The sequence below is a fragment of the Hypanus sabinus genome, chromosome 8 (genome assembly GCF_030144855.1).
Source record: "Hypanus sabinus isolate sHypSab1 chromosome 8, sHypSab1.hap1, whole genome shotgun sequence".
Lineage (NCBI taxonomy): Eukaryota > Metazoa > Chordata > Chondrichthyes > Myliobatiformes > Dasyatidae > Hypanus > Hypanus sabinus.
Window position 1 is genome coordinate 171,360,595 of NC_082713.1, and position 25,192 is coordinate 171,385,786.

Sequence of the window (25,192 nt, forward strand, 5' to 3'; positions counted from 1 at the left end):
TTAAAAGAAAGCGCGCACTGGCGGGTGTCAGGCATTGGCAGTTGTGATGTATATTAATAGCGATAAAAAAAACACGTTGTAGCGGTGTGCCACACGCAGCGCTAAAATAAAGACTGCAGTCAAAGGTAACTTTATTCGAACTAAACAGCCTTGCTTTAAAGCCTCCCTCAACCCGTCCCCGTGGGCGCGGATGCTCCAAAAGACACGTACTCATAAACCCCCGTAGGCTATCTCCCTTAGCCGCAACGGTGGCTAATTGTGAGCCGGTTCGGATGTGCCAGGAAACGGTGTCTCCACAAAGTTTTCAGATTGTACAAGATCACCATGATCTTCAAATTTCGAATTACATTTCAAAAGCTAACAAACCACGGGGAGCCGCATCACAGAGATCAAAGAGCCGCATGTGGCTCCGGAGCCGCAGGTTGCCGACCTCTGGTCTACACCATCTCATTGTCTCACTCTGTGAAGCACAGGCTGTACCCACTACACCATCTCATTGTCTCACTCTGTGAAGCAGAGGCTGTACCCACTACACCATCTCATTGTCTCACTCTGTGAAGCAGAGGCTGTACCCACTACACCATCTCATTGTCTCACTCTGTGAGGCAGAGGCTGTACCCACTACACCATCTCATTGTCTCCCTCTGTGAAGCAGAGACTGTACCCACTACACCATCTCATTGTCTCACTCGGTGAGGCAGAGGCTGTACCCACTACACCATCTCATTGTCTGGCTCTGTGAGGCAGAGGCTGTATCCACTACACCATCTCATTGTCTGGCTCTGTGAAGCAGAGACTGTACCCACTACACCATCTCATTGTCTGGCTCTGTGAGGCAGAGGCTGTACCCACTACACCATCTCATTGTCTCACTCTGTGAAGCAGAGGCTGTACCCACTACACCATCTCATTGTCTGGCGCTGTGAGGCAGAGGCTGTACCCACTACACCATCTCATTGTCTCACTCTGTGAAGCAGAGGCTGTACCCACTACACCATCTCATTGTCTGGCTCTGTGAGGCAGAGGCTGTACCCACTACACCATCTCGTTGTCTCACTCTGTGAGGCAGAGGCTGTACCCACTACACCATCTCATTGTCTCACTCTGTGAGGCAGAGGCTGTACCCACTACACCATCTCATTGTCTCCCTCTGTGAAGCAGAGGCTGTACCCACTACACCATCTCATTGTCTCACTCTGTGAAGCAGAGGCTGTACCCACTACACCATCTCATTGTCTCCCTCTGTGAGGCAGAGGCTGTACCCACTACACCATCTCGTTGTCTGGCTCTGAGAGGCAGAGGCTGTACCCACTACATCATCTCATTGTCTCACTCTGTGAGGCAGAGGCTGTACCCACTACACCATCTCATTGTCTCACTCTGTGAGGCAGAGGCTGTACCCACTACACCATCTCATTGTCTGGCTCTGTGAGGCAGAGGCTGTACCCACTACACCATCTCATTGTCTCACTCTGTGAGGCAGAGACTGTACCCACTACACCATCTCATTGTCTCACTCTGTGAGGCAAAGGCTGTACCCACTACACCATCTCATTGTCTCACTCGGTGAAGCAGAGGCTGTACCCACTACACCATCTCATTGTCTCACTCTGTGAGGCAGAGGCTGTACCCACTACACCATCTCATTGTCTCCCTCTGTGAGGCAGAGGCTGTACCCACTACACCATCTCATTGTCTCACTCTGTGAGGCAGAGGCTGTACCCACTACACCATCTCATTGTCTGGCTCTGTGAGGCAGAGGCTATACCGACTACACCATCTCATTGTCTCACTCTGTGAGGCAGAGACTGTACCCACTACACCATCTCATTGTCTCACTCTGTGAGGCAGAGACTGTACCCACTACACCATCTCATTGTCTGGCTCTGTGAAGCACAGGCTGTACCCTCTACACAATCTCATTGTCTGGCTCTGTGAGGCAGAGGCTGTACCCACTACACCATCTCATTGTCTGGCTCTGTGAGGCAGAGGCTGTACCCACTACACCATCTCATTGTCTCACTCTGTGAGGCAGAGGCTGTACCCACTACACCATCTCATTGTCTCACTCTGTGAGGCAGAGGCTGTACCCACTACACCATCTCATTGTCTCACTCTGTGAAGCAGAGGCTGTACCCACTACACCATCTCATTGTCTGGCTCTGTGAGGCAGAGGCTGTACCCACTACACCATCTCATTGTCTCACTCTGTGAGGCAGAGGCTGTACCCACTACACCATCTCATTGTCTGGCTCTGTGAGGCAGAGACTGTACCCACTACACCATCTCATTGTCTCACTCTGTGAAGCAGAGGCTGTACCCACTACACCATCTCATTGTCTGGCTCTGTGAGGCAGAGGCTGTACCCACTACACCATCTCATTGTCTCACTCTGTGAAGCAGAGGCTGTACCCACTACACCATCTCATTGTCTCACTCTGTGAAGCAGAGGCTGTACCCTCTACACCATCTCATTGTCTGGCTCTGTGAGGCAGAGGCTGTACCCACTACACCATCTCATTGTCTCCCTCTGTGAGGCAGAGGCTGTACCCTCTACACCATCTCATTGTCTCACTCTGTGAAGCAGAGGTTGTACCCACTACACCATCTCATTGCCTCACTCTGTGAGGCAGAGGCTGTACCCACTACACCATCTCATTGTCTGGCTCTGTGAGGCAGAGGCTGTACCCACTACACCATCTCATTGTCTCCCACTGTGAAGCAGAGACTGTACCCACTACACCATCTCATTGTCTCACTCGGTGAGGCAGAGGCTGTACCCACTACACCATCTCATTGTCTGGCTCTGTGAGGCAGAGGCTGTACCCACTACACCATCTCATTGTCTGGCTCTGTGAAGCAGAGGCTGTACCCACTACACCATCTCATTGTCTGGCTCTGTGAGGCAGAGGCTGTACCCACTACACCATCTCATTGTCTGGCTCTGTGAGGCAGAGGGTGTACCCACTACACCATCTCATTGTCTCACTCTGTGAGGCAGAGGCTGTACCCACTACACCATCTCATTGTCTGGCTCTGTGAGGCAGAGGCTGTACCCTGTACACCATCTCATTGTCTCACTCTGTGAAGCAGAGACTGTACCCACTACACCATCTCATTGTCTCACTCTGTGAAGCAGAGGCTGTACCCACTACACCATCTCATTGTCTCACTCTGTGAAGCAGAGGCTGTACCCACTACACCATCTCATTGTCTGGCTCTGTGAGGCAGAGGCTGTACCCACTACACCATCTCGTTGTCTCACTCTGTGAAGCAGAGGCTGTACCCACTACACCATCTCATTGTCTCCCTCTGTGAAGCAGAGGCTGTACCCACTACACCATCTCATTGTCTCCCTCTGTGAAGCAGAGGCTGTACCCACTACACCATCTCATTGTCTCACACTGTGAAGCAGAGGCTGTACCCACTACACCATCTCATTGTCTCCCTCTGTGAGGCAGAGGCTGTACCCACTACACCATCTCATTGTGAGGCAGAGGCTGTACCCACTACACCATCTCATTGTCTGGCTCTGTGAGGCAGAGGCTGTACCCACTACACCATCTCGTTGTCTCCCTCTGTGAGGCAGAGACTGTACCCACTACAACATCTCATTGTGAGGCAGAGGCTGTACCCACTACACCATCTCATTGTCTCACTCTGTGAAGCAGATGCTGTACCCTCTACACCATCTCATTGTCTCACTCTGTGAGGCAGAGGCTGTACCCACTACACCATCTCATTGTCTCACTCTGTGAGGCAGCGGCTGTACCCACTACACCATCTCATTGACTCACTCTGTGAAGCAGAGACTGTACCCACTACACCATCTCATTGTCTCACTCTGTGAGGCAGAGGCTGTACCCACTACACCATCTCATTGTCTCACTCTGTGAAGCACAGGCTGTACCCACTACACCATCTCATTGTCTCACTCTGTGAGGCAGAGACTGTACCCACTACACCATCTCATTGTCTCACTCTGTGAAGCACAGGCTGTACCCACTACACCATCTCATTGTCTCACTCTGTGAGGCAGAGACTGTACCCACTACACCATCTCATTGTCTCACTCTGTGAGGCAGAGACTGTACCCACTACACCATCTCATTGACTCACTCTGTGAAGCAGAGACTGTACCCACTACACCATCTCATTGACTCACTCTGTGAAGCAGAGACTGTACCCACTACACCATCTCATTGTCTCACTCTGTGAGGCAGAGACTGTACCCACTACACCATCTCATTGTCTCACTCTGTGAGGCAGAGGCTGTACCCACTACACCATCTCATTGTCTGGCTCTGTGAAGCAGAGGCTGTACCCACTACACCATCTCGTTGTCTCCCTCTGTGAGGCAGAGGCTGTACTCACTACACCATCTCATTGTGAGGCAGAGGCTGTACCCACTACACCATCTCATTGTCTGGCTCTGTGAGGCAGAGGCTGTACCCACTACACCATCTCATTGTCTGGCTCTGTGAGGCAGAGGCTGTACCCTGTACACCATCTCATTGTCTCACTCTGTGAAGCAGAGACTGTACCCACTACACCATCTCATTGTCTCACTCTGTGAAGCAGAGGCTGTACTCACTACACCATCTCATTGTCTGGCTCTGTGAGGCAGAGGCTGTACCCACTACACCATCTCGTTGTCTCACTCTGTGAAGCAGAGGCTGTACCCACTACACCATCTCATTGTCTCCCTCTGTGAAGCAGAGGCTGTACCCACTACACCATCTCATTGTCTCCCTCTGTGAAGCAGAGGCTGTACCCACTACACCATCTCATTGTCTGGCTCTGTGAGGCAGAGGCTGTACCCACTACACCATCTCGTTGTCTCCCTCTGTGAGGCAGAGACTGTACCCACTACACCATCTCATTGTGAGGCAGAGGCTGTACCCACTACACCATCTCATTGTCTCACTCTGTGAAGCAGATGCTGTACCCTCTACACCATCTCATTGTCTCACTCTGTGAGGCAGAGGCCGTACCCACTACACCATCTCATTGTCTCACTCTGTGAGGCAGCGGCTGTACCCACTACACCATCTCATTGACTCACTCTGTGAAGCAGAGACTGTACCCACTACACCATCTCATTGTCTCACTCTGTGAGGCAGAGACTGTACCCACTACACCATCTCATTGTCTCACTCTGTGAAGCACAGGCTGTACCCACTACACCATCTCATTGTCTCACTCTGTGAGGCAGAGGCTGTACCCACTACACCATCTCATTGTCTCACTCTGTGAGGCAGAGGCTGTACCCACTACACCATCTCATTGTCTGGCTCTGTGAAGCAGAGGCAGTACCCACTACACCATCTCGTTGTCTCCCTCTGTGAGGCAGAGGCTGTACTCACTACACCATCTCATTGTGAGGCAGAGGCTGTACCCACTACACCATCTCATTGTCTGGTTCTGTGAAGCAGAGGCTGTACCCACTACACCATCTCATTGTCTCACTCTGTGAAGCACAGGCTGTACCCTCTACACCATCTCATTGTCTCACTCGGTGAGGCAGAGGCTGTACCCACTACACCATCTCATTGTCTCACTCTGTGAGGCAGAGGCTGTACCCACTACACCATCTCATTGTCTCACTCTGTGAAGCAGAGGCTGTACCCACTACACCATCTCATTGTCTCACTCTGTGAAGCACAGGCTGTACCCTCTACACCATCTCATTGTCTCACTCGGTGAGGCAGAGGCTGTACCCACTACACCATCTCATTGTCTCACTCTGTGAGGCAGAGGCTGTACCCACTACACCATCTCATTGTCTCACTCTGTGAAGCAGAGGCTGTACCCACTACACCATCTCATTGTCTCACTCTGTGAGGCAGAGGCTGTACCCACTACACCATCTCATTGTCTCACTCTGTGAAGCAGAGACTGTACCCACTACACCATCTCATTTTCTCACTCTGTGAAGCAGAGGCTGTACCCACTACACCATCTCATTGTCTGGCTCTGTGAGGCAGAGGCTGTACCCACTACACCATCTCATTGTCTCACTCTGTGAGGCAGAGGCTGTACCCACTACACCATCTCATTGTCTCACTCGGTGAGGCAGAGGCTGTACCCACTACACCATCTCATTGTCTCACTCTGTGAGGCAGAGGCTGTACCCACTACACCATCTCGTTGTCTCCCTCTGTGAGGCAGAGGCTGTACCCACTACACCATCTCATTGTCTGGCTCTGTGAGGCAGAGGCTGTACCCACTACACCATCTCATTGTCTCCCACTGTGAAGCAGAGACTGTACCCACTACACCATCTCATTGTCTCACTCGGTGAGGCAGAGGCTGTACCCACTACACCATCTCATTGTCTCACTCTGTGAAGCAGAGGCTGTACTCACTACACCATCTCATTGTCTCACTCTGTGAGGCAGAGGCTGTACCCACTACACCATCTCATTGTCTCCCTCTGTGAAGCAGAGGCTGTACCCACTACACCATCTCATTGTCTGGCTCTGTGAGGCAGAGGCTGTACCCACTACACCATCTCATTGTCTGGCTCTGTGAGGCAGAGGCTGTACCCACTACACCATCTCATTGTCTCACACTGTGAAGCAGAGGCTGTACCCACTACACCATCTCATTGTCTGGCTCTGTGAAGCAGAGGCTGTACCCACTACACCATCTCATTGTCTGGCTCTGTGAGGCAGAGGCTGTACCCACTACACCATCTCATTGTCTGGCTCTGTGAGGCAGAGGCTGTACCCACTACACCATCTCATTGTCTGGCTCTGTGAGGCAGAGGCTGTACCCTGTACACCATCTCATTGTCTCACTCTGTGAAGCAGAGGCTGTACCCACTACACCATCTCATTGTCTGGCTCTGTGAGGCAGAGGCTGTACCCTGTACACCATCTCATTGTCTCACTCTGTGAAGCAGAGACTGTACCCACTACACCATCTCATTGTCTCACTCGGTGAGGCAGAGGCTGTACCCACTACACCATCTCATTGTGAGGCAGAGGCTGTACCCACTACACCATCTCATTGTCTCACTCTGTGAAGCAGAGGCTGTACCCACTACACCATCTCATTGTCTGGCTCTGTGAGGCAGAGACTGTACCAACTACACCATCTCATTGTCTCACTCTGTGAAGCAGAGGCTGTACCCACTACACCATCTCATTGTCTGGCTCTGTGAGGCAGAGGCTGTACCCACTACACCATCTCATTGTCTGGCTCTGTGAGGCAGAGGCTGTACCCACTACACCATCTCATTGTCTCACTCTGTGAAGCAGAGGCTGTACCCACTACACCATCTCATTGTCTCACACTGTGAAGCAGAGGCTGTACCCACTACACCATCTCATTGTCTCCCTCTGTGAGGCAGAGACTGTACCGACTACACCATCTCATTGTCTCCCTCTGTGAAGCAGAGGCTGTACCCACTACACCATCTCATTGTCTCACACTGTGAAGCAGAGGCTGTACCCACTACACCATCTCATTGTCTCCCTCTGTGAGGCAGTGGCTGTACTCACTACACCATCTCATTGTCTCACTCTGTGAAGCAGAGGTTGTACCCACTACACCATCTCATTGTCTCACTCTGTGAGGCAGAGACTGTACCCACTACACCATCTCATTGTCTCCCTCTGTGAAGCAGAGGCTGTACCCACTACACCATCTCATTGTCTGGCTCTGTGAGGCAGAGGCTGTACCCACTACACCATCTCATTGTCTCACTCTGTGAAGCAGAGGCTGTACCCACTACACCATCTCATTGTCTGGCTCTGTGAGGCAGAGACTGTACCCACTACACCATCTCATTGTCTGGCTCTGTGAGGCAGAGGCTGTACCCTCTACACCATCTCATTGTCTCACTCTGTGAAGCAGAGGCTGTACCCACTACACCATCTCATTGTCTCACTCTGTGAGGCAGAGGCTGTACCTACTACACCATCTCATTGTCTCACTCTGTGAAGCAGAGGCTGTACCCTCTACACCATCTCATTGTCTCACTCTGTGAGGCAGAGGCTGTACCCACTACACCATCTCATTGTCTCACTCTGTGAAGCAGAGACTGTACCCACTACACCATCTCATTGTCTCACTCTGTGAAGCACAGGCTGTACCCACTACACCATCTCATTGTCTCACTCTGTGAGGCAGAGACTGTACCCACTACACCATCTCATTGTCTCACTCTGTGAAGCACAGGCTGTACCCACTACACCATCTCATTGTCTCACTCTGTGAGGCAGAGGCTGTACCCACTACACCATCTCATTGTCTCACTCTGTGAGGCAGAGGCTGTACCCACTACACCATCTCATTGTCTGGCTCTGTGAAGCAGAGGCTGTACCCACTACACCATCTCGTTGTCTCCCTCTGTGAGGCAGAGGCTGTACTCACTACACCATCTCATTGTGAGGCAGAGGCTGTACCCACTACACCATCTCATTGTCTCACTCGGTGAGGCAGAGGCTGTACCCACTACACCATCTCATTGTCTCACTCTGTGAGGCAGAGGCTGTACCCTCTACACCATCTCATTGTCTCACTCTGTGAAGCAGAGGTTGTACCCACTACACCATCTCATTGTCTGGCTCTGTGAAGCAGAGACTGTACCCACTACACCATCTCATTGTCTCACTCTGTGAAGCAGAGGCTGTACCCACTACACCATCTCATTGTCTGGCTCTGTGAGGCAGAGACTGTACCCACTACACCATCTCATTTTCTCACTCTGTGAAGCAGAGGCTGTACCCACTACACCATCTCATTGTCTGGCTCTGTGAGGCAGAGGCTGTACCCACTACACCATCTCGTTGTCTCACTCTGTGAAGCAGAGACTGTACCCACTACACCATCTCATTGTCTCACTCTGTGAGGCAGAGGCTGTACCCACTACACCATCTCATTGTCTCACTCTGTGAAGCAGAGGCTGTACCCTCTACACCATCTCATTGTCTCACTCTGTGAGGCAGAGACTGTACCCACTACACCATCTCATTGTCTCACTCTGTGAGGCAGAGGCTGTACCCACTACACCATCTCATTGTCTCACTCTGTGAAGCAGAGGCTGTACCATCTACACCATCTCATTGTCTCACTCTGTGAGGCAGAGGCTGTACCCACTACACCATCTCATTGTCTGGCTCTGTGAAGCAGAGGCTGTACCCACTACACCATCTCGTTGTCTCCCTCTGTGAGGCAGAGGCTGTACTCACTACACCATCTCATTGTGAGGCAGAGGCTGTACCCACTACACCATCTCATTGTCTCACTCTGTGAGGCAGAGACTGTACCCACTACACCATCTCGTTGTCTGGCTCTGTGAGGCAGAGACTGTACCCACTACACCATCTCATTGTCTCACTCTGTGAGGCAAAGGCTGTACCCTCTACACCATCTCATTGTCTGGCTCTGTGAGGCAGAGGCTGTACCCACTACACCATCTCATTGTCTGGCTCTGTGAGGCAGAGGCTGTACCCACTACACCATCTCATTGTCTCACTCTGTGAGGCAGAGGCTGTACCCACTACACCATCTCATTGTCTTGCTCTGTGAGGCAGAGACTGTACCCACTACACCATCTCATTGTCTCACTCTGTGAAGCAGAGGCTGTACCCACTACACCATCTCATTGTCTGGCTCTGTGAGGCAGAGGCTGTACCCACAACACCATCTCATTGTCTCACTCTGTGAAGCAGAGGCTGTACCCTCTACACCATCTCATTGTCTGGCTCTGTGAGGCAGAGGCTGTACCCACTACACCATCTCATTGTCTCCCTCTGTGAGGCAGAGGCTGTACCCACTACACCATCTCATTGTCTCACTCTGTGAGGCAGAGGCTGTACCCACTACACCATCTCATTGTCTCACTCTGTGAAGCAGAGGCTGTACCCTCTACACCATCTCATTGTCTCACTCTGTGAAGCAGAGGTTGTACCCACTACACCATCTCATTGTCTCACTCTGTGAGGCAGAGGCTGTACCCACTACACCATCTCATTGTCTGGCTCTGTGAGGCAGAGGCTGTACCCACTACACCATCTCATTGTCTCCCACTGTGAAGCAGAGACTGTACCCACTACACCATCTCATTGTCTCACTCGGTGAGGCAGAGGCTGTACCCACTACACCATCTCATTGTCTCACTCTGTGAGGCAGAGGCTGTACCCACTACACCATCTCATTGTTTGGCTCTGTGAGGCAGAGGCTGTACCCACTACACCATCTCATTGTCTCCCACTGTGAAGCAGAGACTGTACCCACTACACCATCTCATTGTCTCACTCGGTGAGGCAGAGGCTGTACCCACTACACCATCTCATTGTCTCACTCTGTGAGGCAGAGGCTGTACCCACTACACCATCTCATTGTCTGGCTCTGTGAAGCAGAGGCTGTACCCACTACACCATCTCATTGTCTGGCTCTGTGAGGCAGAGGCTGTACCCACTACACCATCTCATTGTCTCACTCTGTGAGGCAGAGGCTGTACCCACTACACCATCTCATTGTCTGGCTCTGTGAGGCAGAGGCTGTACCCTGTACACCATCTCATTGTCTCACTCTGTGAAGCAGAGACTGTACCCACTACACCATCTCATTGTCTCACTCGGTGAGGCAGAGGCTGTACCCACTACACCATCTCATTGTGAGGCAGAGGCTGTACCCACTACACCATCTCATTGTCTGGCTCTGTGAAGCAGAGACTGTACCCACTACACCATCTCGTTGTCTGGCTCTGTGAGGCAGAGACTGTACCCACTACACCATCTCATTGTCTCACTCTGTGAAGCAGAGGCTGTACCCACTACACCATCTCATTGTCTGGCTCTGTGAGGCAGAGGCTGTACCCACTACACCATCTCTTTGTCTCACTCTGTGAAGCAGAGGCTGTACCCTCTACACCATCTCATTGTCTCACTCTGTGAGGCAGAGGCTGTACCCACTACACCATCTCATTGTCTGGCTCTGTGAAGCAGAGGCTGTACCCACTACACCATCTCATTGTCTCACTCTGTGAAGCAGAGGCTGTACCCACTACACCATCTCATTGTCTGGCTCTGTGAGGCAGAGGCTGTACCCACTACACCATCTCATTGTCTGGCTCTGTGAGGCAGAGACTGTACCCACTACACCATCTCGTTGTCTCCCTCTGTGAGGCAGAGGCTGTACTCACTACACCATCTCATTGTGAGGCAGAGGCTGTACCCACTACACCATCTCATTGTCTCACTCTGTGAGGCAGAGACTGTACCCACTACACCATCTCATTGTCTCCCTCTGTGAGGCAGAGGCTGTACCCACTACACCATCTCGTTGTCTCCCTCTGTGAGGCAGAGGCTGTACCCACTACACCATCTCATTGTCTCACTCTGTGAGGCAGAGACTGTACCCACTACACCATCTCATTGTCTCACTCTGTGAGGCAGAGGCTGTACCCACTACACCATCTCGTTGTCTCCCTCTGTGAGGCAGAGGCTGTACCCACTACACCATCTCATTGTCTCACTCTGTGAGGCAGAGACTGTACCCTCTACACCATCTCATTGTCTCACTCGGTGAGGCAGAGGCTGTACCCACTACACCATCTCATTGTCTCACTCTGTGAGGCAGAGGCTGTACCCACTACACCATCTCATTGTCTCACTCTGTGAAGCAGAGGCTGTACCCACTACACCATCTCATTGTCTCACTCTGTGAAGCACAGGCTGTACCCTCTACACCATCTCATTGTCTCACTCGGTGAGGCAGAGGCTGTACCCACTACACCATCTCATTGTCTCACTCTGTGAGGCAGAGGCTGTACCCACTACACCATCTCATTGTCTCACTCTGTGAAGCAGAGGCTGTACCCACTACACCATCTCATTGTCTCACTCTGTGAGGCAGAGGCTGTACCCACTACGCCATCTCATTGTCTGGCTCTGTGAGGCAGAGACTGTACCCACTACACCATCTCATTGTCTCACTCTGTGAGGCAGAGACTGTACCCACTACACCATCTCATTGTCTCACTCTGTGAGGCAAAAGCTGTTCCCACTACACCATCTCATTGTCTGGCTCTGTGAAGCAGAGACTGTACCCACTACACCATCTCATTGTCTCACTCTGTGAAGCAGAGACTGTACCCACTACACCATCTCATTTTCTCACTCTGTGAAGCAGAGGCTGTACCCACTACACCATCTCATTGTCTGGCTCTGTGAGGCAGAGGCTGTACCCACTACACCATCTCATTGTCTCACTCTGTGAGGCAGAGGCTGTACCCACTACACCATCTCATTGTCTCACTCGGTGAGGCAGAGGCTGTACCCACTACACCATCTCATTGTCTCACTCTGTGAGGCAGAGGCTGTACCCACTACACCATCTCGTTGTCTCCCTCTGTGAGGCAGAGGCTGTACCCACTACACCATCTCATTGTCTGGCTCTGTGAGGCAGAGGCTGTACCCACTACACCATCTCATTGTCTCCCACTGTGAAGCAGAGACTGTACCCACTACACCATCTCATTGTCTCACTCGGTGAGGCAGAGGCTGTACCCACTACACCATCTCATTGTCTCACTCTGTGAAGCAGAGGCTGTACTCACTACACCATCTCATTGTCTCACTCTGTGAGGCAGAGGCTGTACCCACTACACCATCTCATTGTCTCCCTCTGTGAAGCAGAGGCTGTACCCACTACACCATCTCATTGTCTGGCTCTGTGAGGCAGAGGCTGTACCCACTACACCATCTCATTGTCTGGCTCTGTGAGGCAGAGGCTGTACCCACTACACCATCTCATTGTCTCACACTGTGAAGCAGAGGCTGTACCCACTACACCATCTCATTGTCTGGCTCTGTGAAGCAGAGGCTGTACCCACTACACCATCTCATTGTCTGGCTCTGTGAGGCAGAGGCTGTACCCACTACACCATCTCATTGTCTGGCTCTGTGAGGCAGAGGCTGTACCCACTACACCATCTCATTGTCTGGCTCTGTGAGGCAGAGGCTGTACCCTGTACACCATCTCATTGTCTCACTCTGTGAAGCAGAGGCTGTACCCACTACACCATCTCATTGTCTGGCTCTGTGAGGCAGAGGCTGTACCCTGTACACCATCTCATTGTCTCACTCTGTGAAGCAGAGACTGTACCCACTACACCATCTCATTGTCTCACTCGGTGAGGCAGAGGCTGTACCCACTACACCATCTCATTGTGAGGCAGAGGCTGTACCCACTACACCATCTCATTGTCTCACTCTGTGAAGCAGAGGCTGTACCCACTACACCATCTCATTGTCTGGCTCTGTGAGGCAGAGACTGTACCAACTACACCATCTCATTGTCTCACTCTGTGAAGCAGAGGCTGTACCCACTACACCATCTCATTGTCTGGCTCTGTGAGGCAGAGGCTGTACCCACTACACCATCTCATTGTCTGGCTCTGTGAGGCAGAGGCTGTACCCACTACACCATCTCATTGTCTCACTCTGTGAAGCAGAGGCTGTACCCACTACACCATCTCATTGTCTCACACTGTGAAGCAGAGGCTGTACCCACTACACCATCTCATTGTCTCCCTCTGTGAGGCAGAGACTGTACCCACTACACCATCTCATTGTCTCCCTCTGTGAAGCAGAGGCTGTACCCACTACACCATCTCATTGTCTCACACTGTGAAGCAGAGGCTGTACCCACTACACCATCTCATTGTCTCCCTCTGTGAGGCAGTGGCTGTACTCACTACACCATCTCATTGTCTCACTCTGTGAAGCAGAGGTTGTACCCACTACACCATCTCATTGTCTCACTCTGTGAGGCAGAGACTGTACCCACTACACCATCTCATTGTCTCCCTCTGTGAAGCAGAGGCTGTACCCACTACACCATCTCATTGTCTGGCTCTGTGAGGCAGAGGCTGTACCCACTACACCATCTCATTGTCTCACTCTGTGAAGCAGAGGCTGTACCCACTACACCATCTCATTGTCTGGCTCTGTGAGGCAGAGACTGTACCCACTACACCATCTCATTGTCTGGCTCTGTGAGGCAGAGGCTGTACCCTCTACACCATCTCATTGTCTCACTCTGTGAAGCAGAGGCTGTACCCACTACACCATCTCATTGTCTCACTCTGTGAGGCAGAGGCTGTACCTACTACACCATCTCATTGTCTCACTCTGTGAAGCAGAGGCTGTACCCTCTACACCATCTCATTGTCTCACTCTGTGAGGCAGAGGCTGTACCCACTACACCATCTCATTGTCTCACTCTGTGAAGCAGAGACTGTACCCACTACACCATCTCATTGTCTCACTCTGTGAAGCACAGGCTGTACCCACTACACCATCTCATTGTCTCACTCTGTGAGGCAGAGACTGTACCCACTACACCATCTCATTGTCTCACTCTGTGAAGCACAGGCTGTACCCACTACACCATCTCATTGTCTCACTCTGTGAGGCAGAGGCTGTACCCACTACACCATCTCATTGTCTCACTCTGTGAGGCAGAGGCTGTACCCACTACACCATCTCATTGTCTGGCTCTGTGAAGCAGAGGCTGTACCCACTACACCATCTCGTTGTCTCCCTCTGTGAGGCAGAGGCTGTACTCACTACACCATCTCATTGTGAGGCAGAGGCTGTACCCACTACACCATCTCATTGTCTCACTCGGTGAGGCAGAGGCTGTACCCACTACACCATCTCATTGTCTCACTCTGTGAGGCAGAGGCTGTACCCTCTACACCATCTCATTGTCTCACTCTGTGAAGCAGAGGTTGTACCCACTACACCATCTCATTGTCTGGCTCTGTGAAGCAGAGACTGTACCCACTACACCATCTCATTGTCTCACTCTGTGAAGCAGAGGCTGTACCCACTACACCATCTCATTGTCTGGCTCTGTGAGGCAGAGACTGTACCCACTACACCATCTCATTTTCTCACTCTGTGAAGCAGAGGCTGTACCCACTACACCATCTCATTGTCTGGCTCTGTGAGGCAGAGGCTGTACCCACTACACCATCTCGTTGTCTCACTCTGTGAAGCAGAGACTGTACCCACTACACCATCTCATTGTCTCACTCTGTGAGGCAGAGGCTGTACCCACTACACCATCTCATTGTCTCACTCTGTGAGGCAGAGACTGTACCCACTACACCATCTCATTGTCTCACTCTGTGAGGCAGAGGCTGTACCCACTACACCATCTCATTGTCTCACTCTGTGAAGCAGAGGCTGTACCATCTACACCATCTCATTGTCTCACTCTGTGAGGCAGAGGCTGTACCCACTACACCATCTCATTGTCTGGCTCTGTGAAGCAGAGGCTGTACCCACTACACCATCTCGTTGTCTCCCTCTGTGAGGCAGAGGCTGTACTCACTACACCATCTCATTGTGAGGCAGAGGCTGTACCCACTACACCATCTCATTGTCTCACTCTGTGAGGCAGAGACTGTACCCACTACACCATCTCGTTGTCTGGCTCTGTGAGGCAGAGGCTGTACCCACTACACCATCTCATTGTCTGGCTCTGTGAAGCAGAGGCTGTACCCACTACACCATCTCGTTGTCTCCCTCTGTGAGGCAGAGGCTGTACTCACTACACCATCTCATTGTGAGGCAGAGGCTGTACCCACTACACCATCTCATTGTCTCACTCGGTGAGGCAGAGGCTGTACCCACTACACCATCTCATTGTCTCACTCTGTGAGGCAGAGGCTGTACCCTCTACACCATCTCATTGTCTCACTCTGTGAAGCAGAGGTTGTACCCACTACACCATCTCATTGTCTGGCTCTGTGAAGCAGAGACTGTACCCACTACACCATCTCATTGTCTCACTCTGTGAAGCAGAGGCTGTACCCACTACACCATCTCATTGTCTGGCTCTGTGAGGCAGAGACTGTACCCACTACACCATCTCATTTTCTCACTCTGTGAAGCAGAGGCTGTACCCACTACACCATCTCATTGTCTGGCTCTGTGAGGCAGAGGCTGTACCCACTACACCATCTCGTTGTCTCACTCTGTGAAGCAGAGACTGTACCCACTACACCATCTCATTGTCTCACTCTGTGAGGCAGAGGCTGTACCCACTACACCATCTCATTGTCTCACTCTGTGAAGCAGAGGCTGTACCCTCTACACCATCTCATTGTCTCACTCTGTGAGGCAGAGACTGTACCCACTACACCATCTCATTGTCTCACTCTGTGAGGCAGAGGCTGTACCCACTACACCATCTCATTGTCTCACTCTGTGAAGCAGAGGCTGTACCATCTACACCATCTCATTGTCTCACTCTGTGAGGCAGAGGCTGTACCCACTACACCATCTCATTGTCTGGCTCTGTGAAGCAGAGGCTGTACCCACTACACCATCTCGTTGTCTCCCTCTGTGAGGCAGAGGCTGTACTCACTACACCATCTCATTGTGAGGCAGAGGCTGTACCCACTACACCATCTCATTGTCTCACTCTGTGAGGCAGAGACTGTACCCACTACACCATCTCGTTGTCTGGCTCTGTGAGGCAGAGACTGTACCCACTACACCATCTCATTGTCTCACTCTGTGAGGCAAAGGCTGTACCCTCTACACCATCTCATTGTCTGGCTCTGTGAGGCAGAGGCTGTACCCACTACACCATCTCATTGTCTGGCTCTGTGAGGCAGAGGCTGTACCCACTACACCATCTCATTGTCTCACTCTGTGAGGCAGAGGCTGTACCCACTACACCATCTCATTGTCTGGCTCTGTGAGGCAGAGACTGTACCCACTACACCATCTCATTGTCTCACTCTGTGAAGCAGAGGCTGTACCCACTACACCATCTCATTGTCTGGCTCTGTGAGGCAGAGGCTGTACCCACAACACCATCTCATTGTCTCACTCTGTGAAGCAGAGGCTGTACCCTCTACACCATCTCATTGTCTGGCTCTGTGAGGCAGAGGCTGTACCCACTACACCATCTCATTGTCTCCCTCTGTGAGGCAGAGGCTGTACCCACTACACCATCTCATTGTCTCACTCTGTGAGGCAGAGGCTGTACCCACTACACCATCTCATTGTCTCACTCTGTGAAGCAGAGGCTGTACCCTCTACACCATCTCATTGTCTCACTCTGTGAAGCAGAGGTTGTACCCACTACACCATCTCATTGTCTCACTCTGTGAGGCAGAGGCTGTACCCACTACACCATCTCATTGTCTGGCTCTGTGAGGCAGAGGCTGTACCCACTACACCATCTCATTGTCTCCCACTGTGAAGCAGAGACTGTACCCACTACACCATCTCATTGTCTCACTCGGTGAGGCAGAGGCTGTACCCACTACACCATCTCATTGTCTCACTCTGTGAGGCAGAGGCTGTACCCACTACACCATCTCATTGTCTGGCTCTGTGAGGCAGAGGCTGTACCCACTACACCATCTCATTGTCTCCCACTGTGAAGCAGAGACTGTACCCACTACACCATCTCATTGTCTCACTCGGTGAGGCAGAGGCTGTACCCACTACACCATCTCATTGTCTCACTCTGTGAGGCAGAGGCTGTACCCACTACACCATCTCATTGTCTGGCTCTGTGAAGCAGAGGCTGTACCCACTACACCATCTCATTGTCTGGCTCTGTGAGGCAGAGGCTGTACCCACTACACCATCTCATTGTCTCACTCTGTGAGGCAGAGGCTGTACCCACTACACCATCTCATTGTCTGGCTCTGTGAGGCAGAGGCTGTACCCTGTACACCATCTCATTGTCTCACTCTGTGAAGCAGAGACTGTACCCACTACACCATCTCATTGTCTCACTCGGTGAGGCAGAGGCTGTACCCACTACACCATCTCATTGTGAGGCAGAGGCTGTACCCACTACACCATCTCATTGTCTGGCTCTGTGAAGCAGAGACTGTACCCACTACACCATCTCGTTGTCTGGCTCTGTGAGGCAGAGACTGTACCCACTACACCATCTCATTGTCTCACTCTGTGAAGCAGAGGCTGTACCCACTACACCATCTCATTGTCTGGCTCTGTGAGGCAGAGGCTGTACCCACTACACCATCTCTTTGTCTCACTCTGTGAAGCAGAGGCTGTACCCTCTACACCATCTCATTGTCTCACTCTGTGAGGCAGAGGCTGTACCCACTACACCATCTCATTGTCTGGCTCTGTGAAGCAGAGGCTGTACCCACTACACCATCTCATTGTCTCACTCTGTGAAGCAGAGGCTGTACCCACTACACCATCTCATTGTCTGGCTCTGTGAGGCAGAGGCTGTACCCACTACACCATCTCATTGTCTGGCTCTGTGAGGCAGAGACTGTACCCACTACACCATCTCGTTGTCTCCCTCTGTGAGGCAGAGGCTGTACTCACTACACCATCTCATTGTGAGGCAGAGGCTGTACCCACTACACCATCTCATTGTCTCACTCTGTGAGGCAGAGACTGTACCCACTACACCATCTCATTGTCTCCCTCTGTGAGGCAGAGGCTGTACCCACTACACCATCTCGTTGTCTCCCTCTGTGAGGCAGAGGCTGTACCCACTACACCATCTCATTGTCTCACTCTGTGAGGCAGAGACTGTACCCACTACACCATCTCATTGTCTCACTCTGTGAGGCAAAGGCTGTACCCACTACACCATCTCATTGTCTGGCTCTGTGAAGCAGAGGCTGTACCCACTACACCATCTCATTGTCTGGCTCTGTGAAGCAGAGGCTGTACCCACTACACCATCTCATTGTCTCACTCTGTGAAGCAGAGGCTGTACCCACTACACCATTTCATTGTCTCCCTCTGTGAGGCAGAGGCTGTACCCACTACACCATCTCATTGTCTCCCTCTGTGAGGCAGAGGCTGTACCCACTACACCATCTCATTGTCTGGCTCTGTGAGGCAGAGGCTGTACCCACTACACCATCTCATTGTCTCCCTCTGTGAGGCAGAGGCTGTACTCACTACACCATCTCATTGTCTCACTCTGTGAAGCAGAGGCTGTACCCACTACACCATCTCATTGTCTCCCTCTGTGAGGCAGAGGCTGTACCCACTACACCATCTCATTGTCTGGCTCTGAGAAGCGGAGGCTGTACTTTCTACACCATCTCATTGTCTGGCTCTGTGAAGCAGAGGCTGTACCCACTACACCATCTCATTGTCTGGCTCTGTGAAGCAGAGGCTGTACCCACTACACCATCTCATTGTCTCACTCTGTGAAGCAGAGGCTGTACCCACTACACCATCTGATTGTCTGGCTCTGAGAAGCAGAGGCTGTACCCACTACACCATCTGATTGTCTGGCTCTGAGAAGCAGAGGCTGTACCCACTACACCATCTCATTGTCTGGCTCTGTGAGGCAGAGGCTGTACCCACTACACCATCTCATTGTCTCCCTCTGTGAGGCAGAGACTGTACCCACTACACCATCTCATTGTCTCCCTCTGTGAAGCAGAGGCTGTACCCACTACACCATCTCATTGTCTCACACTGTGAAGCAGAGGCTGTACCCACTACACCATCTCATTGTCTCCCTCTGTGAGGCAGTGGCTGTACTCACTACACCATCTCATTGTCTCACTCTGTGAAGCAGAGGTTGTACCCACTACACCATCTCATTGTCTCACTCTGTGAGGCAGAGACTGTACCCACTACACCATCTCATTGTCTCCCTCTGTGAAGCAGAGGCTGTACCCACTACACCATCTCATTGTCTGGCTCTGTGAGGCAGAGGCTGTACCCACTACACCATCTCATTGTCTCACTCTGTGAAGCAGAGGCTGTACCCACTACACCATCTCATTGTCTGGCTCTGTGAGGCAGAGACTGTACCCACTACACCATCTCATTGTCTGGCTCTGTGAGGCAGAGGCTGTACCCTCTACACCATCTCATTGTCTCACTCTGTGAAGCAGAGGCTGTACCCACTACACCATCTCATTGTCTCACTCTGTGAGGCAGAGGCTGTACCTACTACACCATCTCATTGTCTCACTCTGTGAAGCAGAGGCTGTACCCTCTACACCATCTCATTGTCTCACTCTGTGAGGCAGAGGCTGTACCCACTACACCATCTCATTGTCTCACTCTGTGAAGCAGAGACTGTACCCACTACACCATCTCATTGTCTCACTCTGTGAAGCACAGGCTGTACCCACTACACCATCTCATTGTCTCACTCTGTGAGGCAGAGACTGTACCCACTACACCATCTCATTGTCTCACTCTGTGAAGCACAGGCTGTACCCACTACACCATCTCATTGTCTCACTCTGTGAGGCAGAGGCTGTACCCACTACACCATCTCATTGTCTCACTCTGTGAGGCAGAGGCTGTACCCACTACACCATCTCATTGTCTGGCTCTGTGAAGCAGAGGCTGTACCCACTACACCATCTCGTTGTCTCCCTCTGTGAGGCAGAGGCTGTACTCACTACACCATCTCATTGTGAGGCAGAGGCTGTACCCACTACACCATCTCATTGTCTCACTCGGTGAGGCAGAGGCTGTACCCACTACACCATCTCATTGTCTCACTCTGTGAGGCAGAGGCTGTACCCTCTACACCATCTCATTGTCTCACTCTGTGAAGCAGAGGTTGTACCCACTACACCATCTCATTGTCTGGCTCTGTGAAGCAGAGACTGTACCCACTACACCATCTCATTGTCTCACTCTGTGAAGCAGAGGCTGTACCCACTACACCATCTCATTGTCTGGCTCTGTGAGGCAGAGACTGTACCCACTACACCATCTCATTTTCTCACTCTGTGAAGCAGAGGCTGTACCCACTACACCATCTCATTGTCTGGCTCTGTGAGGCAGAGGCTGTACCCACTACACCATCTCGTTGTCTCACTCTGTGAAGCAGAGACTGTACCCACTACACCATCTCATTGTCTCACTCTGTGAGGCAGAGGCTGTACCCACTACACCATCTCATTGTCTCACTCTGTGAAGCAGAGGCTGTACCCTCTACACCATCTCATTGTCTCACTCTGTGAGGCAGAGACTGTACCCACTACACCATCTCATTGTCTCACTCTGTGAGGCAGAGGCTGTACCCACTACACCATCTCATTGTCTCACTCTGTGAAGCAGAGGCTGTACCATCTACACCATCTCATTGTCTCACTCTGTGAGGCAGAGGCTGTACCCACTACACCATCTCATTGTCTGGCTCTGTGAAGCAGAGGCTGTACCCACTACACCATCTCGTTGTCTCCCTCTGTGAGGCAGAGGCTGTACTCACTACACCATCTCATTGTGAGGCAGAGGCTGTACCCACTACACCATCTCATTGTCTCACTCTGTGAGGCAGAGACTGTACCCACTACACCATCTCGTTGTCTGGCTCTGTGAGGCAGAGACTGTACCCACTACACCATCTCATTGTCTCACTCTGTGAGGCAAAGGCTGTACCCTCTACACCATCTCATTGTCTGGCTCTGTGAGGCAGAGGCTGTACCCACTACACCATCTCATTGTCTGGCTCTGTGAGGCAGAGGCTGTACCCACTACACCATCTCATTGTCTCACTCTGTGAGGCAGAGGCTGTACCCACTACACCATCTCATTGTCTGGCTCTGTGAGGCAGAGACTGTACCCACTACACCATCTCATTGTCTCACTCTGTGAAGCAGAGGCTGTACCCACTACACCATCTCATTGTCTGGCTCTGTGAGGCAGAGGCTGTACCCACAACACCATCTCATTGTCTCACTCTGTGAAGCAGAGGCTGTACCCTCTACACCATCTCATTGTCTGGCTCTGTGAGGCAGAGGCTGTACCCACTACACCATCTCATTGTCTCCCTCTGTGAGGCAGAGGCTGTACCCACTACACCATCTCATTGTCTCACTCTGTGAGGCAGAGGCTGTACCCACTACACCATCTCATTGTCTCACTCTGTGAAGCAGAGGCTGTACCCTCTACACCATCTCATTGTCTCACTCTGTGAAGCAGAGGTTGTACCCACTACACCATCTCATTGTCTCACTCTGTGAGGCAGAGGCTGTACCCACTACACCATCTCATTGTCTGGCTCTGTGAGGCAGAGGCTGTACCCACTACACCATCTCATTGTCTCCCACTGTGAAGCAGAGACTGTACCCACTACACCATCTCATTGTCTCACTCGGTGAGGCAGAGGCTGTACCCACTACACCATCTCATTGTCTCACTCTGTGAGGCAGAGGCTGTACCCACTACACCATCTCATTGTCTGGCTCTGTGAGGCAGAGGCTGTACCCACTACACCATCTCATTGTCTCCCACTGTGAAGCAGAGACTGTACCCACTACACCATCTCATTGTCTCACTCGGTGAGGCAGAGGCTGTACCCACTACACCATCTCATTGTCTCACTCTGTGAGGCAGAGGCTGTACCCACTACACCATCTCATTGTCTGGCTCTGTGAAGCAGAGGCTGTACCCACTACACCATCTCATTGTCTGGCTCTGTGAGGCAGAGGCTGTACCCACTACACCATCTCATTGTCTCACTCTGTGAGGCAGAGGCTGTACCCACTACACCATCTCATTGTCTGGCTCTGTGAGGCAGAGGCTGTACCCTGTACACCATCTCATTGTCTCACTCTGTGAAGCAGAGACTGTACCCACTACACCATCTCATTGTCTCACTCGGTGAGGCAGAGGCTGTACCCACTACACCATCTCATTGTGAGGCAGAGGCTGTACCCACTACACCATCTCATTGTCTGGCTCTGTGAAGCAGAGACTGTACCCACTACACCATCTCGTTGTCTGGCTCTGTGAGGCAGAGACTGTACCCACTACACCATCTCATTGTCTCACTCTGTGAAGCAGAGGCTGTACCCACTACACCATCTCATTGTCTGGCTCTGTGAGGCAGAGGCTGTACCCACTACACCATCTCTTTGTCTCACTCTGTGAAGCAGAGGCTGTACCCTCTACACCATCTCATTGTCTCACTCTGTGAGGCAGAGGCTGTACCCACTACACCATCTCATTGTCTGGCTCTGTGAAGCAGAGGCTGTACCCACTACACCATCTCATTGTCTCACTCTGTGAAGCAGAGGCTGTACCCACTACACCATCTCATTGTCTGGCTCTGTGAGGCAGAGGCTGTACCCACTACACCATCTCATTGTCTGGCTCTGTGAGGCAGAGACTGTACCCACTACACCATCTCGTTGTCTCCCTCTGTGAGGCAGAGGCTGTACTCACTACACCATCTCATTGTGAGGCAGAGGCTGTACCCACTACACCATCTCATTGTCTCACTCTGTGAGGCAGAGACTGTACCCACTACACCATCTCATTGTCTCCCTCTGTGAGGCAGAGGCTGTACCCACTACACCATCTCGTTGTCTCCCTCTGTGAGGCAGAGGCTGTACCCACTACACCATCTCATTGTCTCACTCTGTGAGGCAGAGACTGTACCCACTACACCATCTCATTGTCTCACTCTGTGAGGCAGAGGCTGTACCCACTACACCATCTCGTTGTCTCCCTCTGTGAGGCAGAGGCTGTACCCACTACACCATCTCATTGTCTCACTCTGTGAGGCAGAGACTGTACCCACTACACCATCTCATTGTCTCACTCTGTGAGGCAAAGGCTGTACCCACTACACCATCTCATTGTCTGGCTCTGTGAAGCAGAGGCTGTACCCACTACACCATCTCATTGTCTGGCTCTGTGAAGCAGAGGCTGTACCCACTACACCATCTCATTGTCTCACTCTGTGAAGCAGAGGCTGTACCCACTACACCATTTCATTGTCTCCCTCTGTGAGGCAGAGGCTGTACCCACTACACCATCTCATTGTCTCCCTCTGTGAGGCAGAGGCTGTACCCACTACACCATCTCATTGTCTGGCTCTGTGAGGCAGAGGCTGTACCCACTACACCATCTCATTGTCTCCCTCTGTGAGGCAGAGGTTGTACTCACTACACCATCTCATTGTCTCACTCTGTGAAGCAGAGGCTGTACCCACTACACCATCTCATTGTCTCCCTCTGTGAGGCAGAGGCTGTACCCACTACACCATCTCATTGTCTGGCTCTGAGAAGCGGAGGCTGTACTCTCTACACCATCTCATTGTCTGGCTCTGTGAAGCAGAGGCTGTACCCACTACACCATCTCATTGTCTGGCTCTGTGAAGCAGAGGCTGTACCCACTACACCATCTCATTGTCTCACTCTGTGAAGCAGAGGCTGTACCCACTACACCATCTGATTGTCTGGCTCTGAGAAGCAGAGGCTGTACCCACTACACCATCTGATTGTCTGGCTCTGAGAAGCAGAGGCTGTACCCACTACACCATCTCGTTGTCTGGCTCTGAGAAGCAGAGGCTGTACTCACTATACAATCTCACTGGCTTTAAAGCATCTTTCTAATTGTCTTTCTTTCCGATGTTTCCTCTCCAGCGGACCTGCATCTTTAAGTTCCTCGGGGCGATCGCTATGGATCTGGGAGTGGAACGAGTGAAGCCTTTCCTGTCGATGATTATCACACCACTTTATAGGGAATTAAACAGTACATACGCCGAACAAGGTAATCTTGTCATTTGAATTTTGTTCTTTCTATAATGATATCAGTTGTAAATGGTGGATACCTCAAAAAGGCTGCATCCTTCACCCAGGACGTGCCCTGTTCTTGTTGCTACCACCGGGGAGGAGGGAGAGGAGCCTCGGGGTACTCAGTGTTTCAGGAACAGCCTCTTCCCCCCCCACCGTCGGAATGGACTTTGAATCCACACTATCCACATTACCTCACTATTTTCTGCTCTTCTTGTGCACTATTTACTTAATTTTTATACATTTCATATTGTAATTTATTAGTACGTATTGCAGTGTACCGCTGCCACATCACAACACGATCCAGTGATATGGCTGGTTCTGATTCTTATTCCTCAGTACTGAGCAGAGTTCCTTGCTGCCGTCCGTTTGTCAGTACGAGGAGAGGTGGAAACTCCTGCAAGTCACCGAACGTTCACCTGCCCTGTCTGTGTGATGCCTCATCTTTCCTCTCCCTCAATCTGCCTTACAATCAGATTACCCCGACTGGGACATAGGGGCCAGAGTCCTCTGTCGTCTTTCACTTCTGACTGACGATCCATTCTCTCCCAGGGAAGAGATCTCTGGCGTTTCTGTAGCTCTGGGTTTTTATGGAATGGGGTTACTGGCCCCATGCCCAACCCTCATCCTTCCACGGCCGTGCTC

General features: G+C 51.7%; 1 protein-coding gene across 1 annotated transcript in view; it reads left to right on the plus strand.

Moving 5' to 3' along the window:
- utp20 (UTP20 small subunit processome component) overlaps nucleotides 1-25,192 on the plus strand; it is a 195,376-nt gene that overhangs the window by 164,945 nt on the left and 5,239 nt on the right. Inside the window, exon 60 of the mRNA XM_059978567.1 lies at nucleotides 24,398-24,524. Coding sequence (XP_059834550.1) covers nucleotides 24,398-24,524 — 127 coding nt within the window. The remainder of the gene's footprint in view (nucleotides 1-24,397; nucleotides 24,525-25,192) is intronic.